The sequence below is a fragment of the Carlito syrichta genome, unplaced genomic scaffold (genome assembly GCF_000164805.1).
Source record: "Carlito syrichta isolate Samal-C Ts95f unplaced genomic scaffold, Tarsius_syrichta-2.0.1 Scaffold309092, whole genome shotgun sequence".
NCBI lineage: Eukaryota > Metazoa > Chordata > Mammalia > Primates > Tarsiidae > Carlito > Carlito syrichta.
In genome coordinates, this window is record NW_007253188.1 from 94,191 (window position 1) to 101,987 (window position 7,797).

At 57.5% G+C, this 7,797-nt stretch overlaps 1 protein-coding gene across 1 annotated transcript; it reads right to left on the reverse strand.

The window, feature by feature from the left end:
• Positions 1–1,513: 1,513 nt before the first annotated feature.
• On the reverse strand, positions 1,514–6,505 carry LOC103269149 (RIMS-binding protein 3A-like). The gene has a single exon (XM_008066735.2). The coding sequence runs from the start codon at positions 6,389–6,391 to the stop codon at positions 1,514–1,516; it is 4,878 nt and encodes a 1,625-aa protein (XP_008064926.1). The 5' UTR covers positions 6,392–6,505.
• Positions 6,506–7,797: the final 1,292 nt, after the last annotated feature.

A 7,797-nucleotide genomic window follows, 5' to 3' on the forward strand; every position in this document is an offset into this window, starting at 1 on the left:
TTCTCTCACTTCGGCCTCCCAAAGTACTAGGATTATAGGCTTAAGCCACCACGCCTGGCCCCTGCTAATTTTTTGATTTATTATAGAGACCAGGTCTTGCCAAGTTACCCAGACTGGTCTCGAACCTGTGGGCTCAGGCAATCCTCTCACCTTGACCTCTCAAAGTGCTGCGATTACAGTGTGAGCCACTACTCCCAGTTCTCAGCCTTAGGCTCTCAAGTAGTAATGTATGCAAGTGCACATCACCAGTGCCCTGGTAGCTCTTGTGTTGAGGATAAGGCAGCAGTAAGTGTGTAAAGTTGAGACAGCCCTCAGGCCTTCCTCTTCCCGGTCCCAGCCTTTAGCCCCAGGGACAGTATAGGGACCTTCTTTCCCCATATACCCACTTGCTATGGAACCAGCTGGTGACTCCCATCCTTCTGCCTGGGGTGCTTCTGGTCATTTCTGGTTACACCCAGGAAGACCAACTATGTTGGACACAGGGAAATAAAGGGGCATCAAATAGAAGCAGAGAAGGCTAAGGACCATACTTCACCCCCACTTTCCTGGAAGGGGAGCCTGGGAAGACCATGTAGGAGGCGACTCTAAGCCATGATGTGATGTGACCTTAAATGAGGGCACCCCTCTGAGCATCAAGCAGCTCTTCTGTAAAATGGGGACAATAAGGAGATGCTGTCCCCGGGGGATTCCTCAGGAAATGCCTCAAGAAAGGGGGCAGTTACTAAAGTCATCTGCAGTGGGACCTCCAGCTGGGAGACACTGACTCTACTCATCCTTCACAAAGGGCTCACCAGCAACATAGCCTCTCTGCAGTCACAGTCTCTGGGAAGGTCTGACTGGTCAAGCCTTTGGAGCCTAGCTTCTCAGTCCTGGATCTTGGCAGGACCCTCTGCAGCTAGACTAGCAGACCTTGAGCTGAGCCCACCCTAAAGAATAAGGGTGCACCCTCCCTTCCCTGGCCAGGAAAACATTTCTGAAGCCCTTACAGAAGAGAGAGGGAGGAAGGGGCATGCTTGTGCTTCCCTTGGTTGTACTTTAACTTCAACTCCTAAAATATTCTTTTTTTTGTCTGTGAACATTTTAATGACAGGTTGAACATAAGATAGAAAAATAACATTCTGATTGCCTTTTTTTTAAGAGGCAGACTTTTCTTGAGACTTTTACAAGGCAATGGATGAATAATGTTAACCTCCTAAATAAAACACACATTGACCTCAGAAAAAGGCACTTCTCCAAATACCTGTCATAGTTATCGACAGCTTTGAAACAGCCTGTCAGATTCTCAGGGGTTGGCTTGTTTTGCTTTCTTTTGGAAACAACTCAACTTAGACTTAAGTCCTGCTGCTTTCAGAGACCGGGGGATGCTTGGGAACTGCCATCAGTTTAACACAGTGGCACATGGAGCAAATGTTCTTATGGTGGCTAGAGGAAGTGTTTGTTGGTGTGAGGATCCATGTGCCAGCTTTGCAGGGTGTGGGCAGCCAGAGGCTACTACCCTGGCAGGGAGCTTTGCTCACTCTCCATGGAAGGGCATGTGATCCAGCAGGTGGGCTGGGACCAGGTCCCTGTGGCCTCCTGACTTTCTATAATAGAATCCCTTGTCATCCACAGGCCCATAGACTGTGACCACATCTCCTGTCCTAAGTGCCAGCTTGCCCTTTGCAGTGCTCCCTGCTCTCCAGTCCTTGGGATTATAGTCCAGAGCTGCCATCATGGTCTTTGGAGTCCACAGTGTGGATCTCCTGGAATTCTCTTGGAGCATGGGGGAGAGGCCCTGGGGGCCAGTGAGCCCTTCAAAGTCCTCAAGGTGGGCCCCAGAGAGTGGGCATTCTTGGGCCGGCAGACGCCACCTCCCATCAGTCTGTTCTGTGCCTGCCTCTACCTCAGCCGCCAGATGCCCAGTGATATTGCCCACTTGCCTGTTGCACTCACCATGGTAGAGGCCATGAGGGTCCCTAGGGCCCCATACTCTCAGCAACTGTCCTTTTTCAAAGGCCAGCTTCTCTCCAGCCTTGGGGTTTTCAGACATTGCCATGGGGTTACAATCAAAGAGGTCAAAAAAGACCCTCACTGGAGTGTTGGTCCCTGTCCCCAGCTTTGGGGGGCCACTCCTGGACATCTCAATGACTTTGCTGGACGGAGCTGGATATGGTGCTGAGCTGGTCTTATGGAGATGGCTCTCTCTCCTACCCCCCAGAACCTGTCTTCGCCTGCCCTGGGGCCCGAGCTCCATTCTCTGCTCTTGCCTCTCTGTGCTCCACAGATCCAAGCACACTGCCTCCTTCTCCTTCAAAGTGTCAGGAAAGTCAGGCACATATCGTTGGCTAGTGCCCAGGTAGGGAGAGGTGGGTACTAGAGCATCTTGATTTTGCCCAAAGGCAACCTTTTCCTGATATGGTTCCTTCCTAGGCCCACACTCAGGGGACAGATAGATGAATCCTGGAGCAGGGCTTTTGCTGGTACCCACGTGCCAGTAGCAGTTTTCTTTCTCCCTGAATGAAGGTGGCCTATCATTCTGGGGACGCTTCTGAAAGAGTCTACAACCCTTCTGGGACTCTGTGAGCCCCTGGGCTTGGCTGCCAGCCCCTGATCTTGGACATTCTTCTTCTGAGCCCAGGTTAGACACTGGAGACTGCCACCTTGAAGGTTCTTTAGGGAACACTTCTAGGAACTTGGCCTGAGGCTCCCCACAGCTCCCAAGGGTGTGGAGGCTGGCCTTGGCACTCAGAGGAGCCAATGCCAGCTTCTGAGGGGAGGTGGGGAAGGTGACTCTGCAGGTGGATGGGTCACCACAAGTGTAGCTAAAGGGAGGAGTCTCCAACAATCGGTGACAGCTGAAGCCATCGTCAGGGATCTGAGCTGGCACTGAATCAAGGGACTCACCACTGAGTGACATGGTTCTCACCGAGACCCTCTGGCACATTAGGGGTACCTGCAGCTGGGAACATTTCAACAGAGTGCTCCCAGCAGTGGCATCAGTAACCTCTGAAACTTTGAACCCATCAGCATACACAGCATAGCCAGTGACCCGGACTCCATTGGAGGACCCAGCTGAGTCGATGGTCACAGGGAGCCAGCTGACCACCAGGTGGCCTGGCGAGGTATGTCTCTCCACCAGCACGTCCAGAGGAGGGTCAGGAGGTCCCACGAAGGGCGTGTCAAAGGTGATGGTGGAGGACATGGTTTCCCAGTGCACCTGCAGCAAGTCCCATGGCAGCCGCACTCCTACCCGTGCCTGGTAGCGTTTGCCGGGGAGTAGGCTGAGGAAGGTGTAGCAGCTCACGCCCTCCGGGGCCAGGCCGTGCTCTTGGTCATCAAGGTACACCACATGGGGATGGCTGTTGCTGCCATAGACCCAGGTGATCTCGGCCGATGTGGCTGTGATACTCTGCAGGTGTAGTTGCATGGGGAGCACACAAAGCACTCTTTTATCCTCCAGAAGGGGGCTGGAGAAGTCCTGTTCCCCTGCACTCTGTGGCAAGCCCAGTTGGCAGCCTGCAGTCTCAGCATCCAAGATCTCTATTGCTACTTCTGTTTTGGAGCTTGCCTTTCCCATCTGGCATGACTCTCTGCCAACCACTCCCTGGGCTTCCCCAGGCAATAAGCTGCCCCCCTTCAAAGCTTTGTCCTGCCCAGCTGGGAGTCGAGTAGGGTCAAGGTCAAGGGAATTGGAAGGTAGGCAGCTCAGAATGTCACCATCTGGAATCTGCTCCACCAAGTTAGAGGGCACCAGCCCTCGCTGGCCATTCTCAAGCTCCCCCTCATAAAAGCCATCCTCGTCCATGTCCCCAAAGACATATACATAGTCCCCAGCTGTGAGGGGCAGCTCACCCTCAGGGTGTTCATTGGGCCCCTCAAATGGGTTGTAGTTATACTGAGCCAGGAAGATCTTGAGCTTGGGGGCAGCAGGAGCCTCAGAGTCTTCCACTTCCAGGACCAGGGACACACTGTCAGATTCCAGATCATCCACCTCGCTGGCTGTGTCCATGTCCAGAGGAGGGCATAATGGCACGGTGGCCCACATGGACTCCACTTCAGAGGAGGAGTTTGACTGGGAGCTGATTTTCTTGGACAGAGGTGGGTTGGCAGAAACTCTGTCTGGCACTTGGGGGACAATGGCTGACTCCTCAAGGGCAACTGGGCTTACTTCCAGGGATGCTTCTTCTTTCTCTTGTTTGTCTTTGCTGGGCTGTGATAGTGCTTGGTCTTCAGGTTCTGGCTGGAGTTTGGGCCCTCTGCTACAGCTGGCTTGGGACTCCAGACCTTGACTGGCCTTCCAGGACTGTTTTGGAAGGTGGCCAGGCTGACACTGTAGAGGCTGTATCTCCTTCCGGGCAGCCTGGAGGTCACATAGGGCCTTCTGCAAGATGTGTTGCAGCTGCGGCTGCCTGTCCTGCCCGTGCGGCTGTTGCAGCAGCTGCTCAGCCTGCATGCTGGCGGTGTCGCGCTCCTGACACGCGTGGTCCAGCTGCCCTTGCACGTTGCCGTTCTCAGCTTCCACCTTCTGTACCCAGTGGGCCCGGGCCTGTAGCTGCTTGTTCTCCTCCGCCAGCCAAGCGCCCTTGAGCAGCGCCGCCTGCAGCTGCGCCTCCGCCTCCTCACCGCGCCGCCGCGCCGCCGCCGCCTGAGCTTCCAGCTCTTCGCACGCGCGCTGTCGCACGCCCAGCTCGCTCTCTAGAGCCTGCACCTGGCGCCGCGCCGCCTCGCAGGGTGCGCTCAGGCGGCCCGCCTCGGCCCGGGCGCTACTGTTGCCCTGCTGCAGGGTTAACTGCCTCTGCAGGCGCAGCACTTCCCACTGGGACTCCCGCTGCAGCCGATCCAAGTCGGTAACGTTGAACCACTGGGCGCCGGGGGCGACCCCCCCAGGATATGGGTCGCTGCCGAGGCCCGAGGCGACACATACCTGCAGCAGGTGGCACTCCTGCCGCAGCTCTTCGATCTGTTTGTCCTTGGCCAGCAGCGCGCTCGCCTGTTCCGACAGATCCTGGGCGCGCAGGCGGGCAAAGGCCTGGCACAACTCCAGGTTAGCTCGACTCTCTCGCGGGACAGGCACGCTCACCGCCTGCATGTTAGTCTCCTGAAGTTTCCGGGCCCGGTCCTCCAGGCGCCGCGCGAGCCCCGCCAGCACCGCGTGCTTCACTCTGAGCCGCTTCACCTTCTCGTCTGCCTGGGTGGGGCAGCCGGCATGCCACAGCTGCATATTCTCCTCGCGCAGGTCAGAGCAGCGGCGCGCCACCACCGGCAGAGCCTCGGCCAGCTCCGAGTTCTGCTTCATCAGCTCGTGGTAATCCAAATCCGGGGGCAAGGGGGTCAGGGTTTCGCAGGGCTGGCTCCCGGAGCCTTCTCCTTCCTGCAGGTTGCTGGGTTTCCCGTGTGCTGGTGGCGGCGGGGAAATTGGCGAGGGTAGCGGGCTCCAGGAAGATTGGGTGGAGGCGTCTGGTGAGGAGGCCGGCTCCTCGGACTCAGGCGCCTTGGGGTGACGCGGGATGCTGTTGAGCGAGCGGGAACTGGCTGGTGTCAAGGAATCGAGGGAGCGGACACGCGTGGAGAGCAGGCCGCCGGGGGAACTGGAGGCCGCCGGGCACACCAGGTCGAGGGAATGGGAGCGGATGTGGACGCCGGCACTTTGGACGTCTAGAGATCCGAGTCGACAGGCGGGCTTTGGGGTGTTCCAAACGCCGCTGGTGGTCTTGGGAAGGGGCTCTTCCGAAGGCTGCCCAGCCTGGGGGTCTGGGGTTCCGAGCAAACAGGGGTGCCAGCGGAAGTGCGCCAAGATGTACTTGAGGAAGAGCTGGCGCTCCATCTCCAGCGCGGCCTGTAGATGACGGATGCGCGCTGCCTGCTCCCCGTCGGTCTCCCAGCGCAGCTGCGCCAGCACTTCCTGCAGACGACAGCGGCACTGCGCCGCAGAGACCTCTGGCGCCCCCGCGCGGCCGCAGTAGCCGCGGCTCACCAGCTCCTCGGCCAGCTGGCGCTGCAGCTCCCGGGCCTGGCGTATCACGCTGTCGCGTTCCCGGTATAGCAGCTGCTGCAGCTGCCGCAGCTCGGCCTCCTTCCAGCGCAGCAGCTGCCGGATCTCGGCCTCGCGCTCCCGCTGCATCTCCTCCTGCAGCTGCCGCAGCTCCCGGACACGCTGTGCCTCCCACTTGGAGCGCAGATGGTCAGCCAGCTGCTGCCGCTCCCTCTCGGCCGCCTCCCGCAGCTGGCGCGCCTGGGCCGCGGAGCGCCGCCGTTCGGCCCGCCCGCGCGCCCGCTCCGCCTCCAACTCGGCCCGCAGCTTCTCCAGCTCCCGCCTCTGGTCTTCCAGCACTGCCGCCGCCGGGCTGGGGCTACCCGGCTTCTTGGGCGGCGCGCGGCCACCGCCCAAGGGGCTGGGCGAGTCCTTGGTCATTGTGGCCGCGGCCTGGCTGGACGCCTGACCTCGCCGGGCAGGCCGCAGTTTGCCAACGGCCGCCACCCAGGCCGCGGCCAACTGCCTCGCGCGCCCCTTCCGGTGGTTCCTGGAGGTCTCCGCGCGCCCCTTCCGCCTTTGGGGCATTGTCCCACACCTCCTGACGCGGGTGTCTGGTCCGCGCGTCTCTCCAACTTGGAAGGCCAGGGCTGGGCTAATGACACCGCCTGCACAAAGTGGCCCATATCCCTCCCCGGATACTCGGGGGTCTTTCTGGCCCCCACACCTTTCCTGCTCCTGGCACCATGTCCCAAGTGACTCACCCCCAGGGCACCCTCCTAGGCACTGTGCCATCTCTTCCAAGCCAGTATGCCCGGAAGGAAGCCTGGGCTACTGATCCTGGGCTTGGAGAAAGGGGCTGGGTGTGTGTGTCAAGGCCGTTAATGGGATATGGGCAGATCTCACTTGGCCATGCAATGGGTTCAGGTGGTGTGTTTGGCTAGGAAATGCAGTAGGATATGCCTGAACTTGGCTAGACCTGGACTCCCTAGCATAACAGCCCTGATCACTCCACCTGTCATCTCTCCTTTTGAGGAAGGGATATGTCTGATACATTTTGTGTTCCTTCCCAAAGTGGGCTCAGAGGAGTAGTAAATGAAAAGTCCCAGGCCATTACCATGTTTTCTAAGCTTTGCTCCCCTCTCCTGCCTTGGAGAGGTGAATCTTCTTTCTCTTTCTTTTTTTTTTTTTTTTGAGTTGGAGTCTCACTCCATCGCCCAGACTGGAGTGCAGTGGCCGCTTCCGGCCACCGCAGCCTCGACCTGCTGGGCTCCGGTGATCCTTCCGCCTCAGCCTTCCAAGTAGCCGGAATTACAGGCACAAGCTACCACGCCCGGCTGATTTTTTGATTTATTGTAGAGATGAGGTCTCGCCAAGTTGCCCAGGCGGGTCTCGAACCCGCGGGCTCAGACAATCCACTCACCTCAGCCTCCCAAAGCACTGGGATTACAGGCTGAGCCACTGAGCCCGGCTACTCTGTTGTTACTTTTGCTGTGCAGATACTTTTTAGTTAGTTAAGTCTCATTTGTCTATGTTAGTCTTTGTTGGGTTTGCTTTTGAGGACTTCGTCATAAATTCTTGGCCTAGGCCAATGTCCAGAAGAAGTGCATCTTAGATAAGGGTTGTATAGAGCCAGAAGGCACAAATAAGCCCAGAAGTATATGTCAAGCATCATTCTTGCACTGACATTAATTCCTCAGCTCATTCATACAGCCTTGCTGAAGATCTTTTATTACCAGCTAACTGAGAAAGAGAAAGGCCTAGTGCCTCTTATGAATAGATTGGCTTAGTATATGGATGCAAGCTGAAAATAGACTGCTGCTTCATTACCACACTTCTCAGGTATG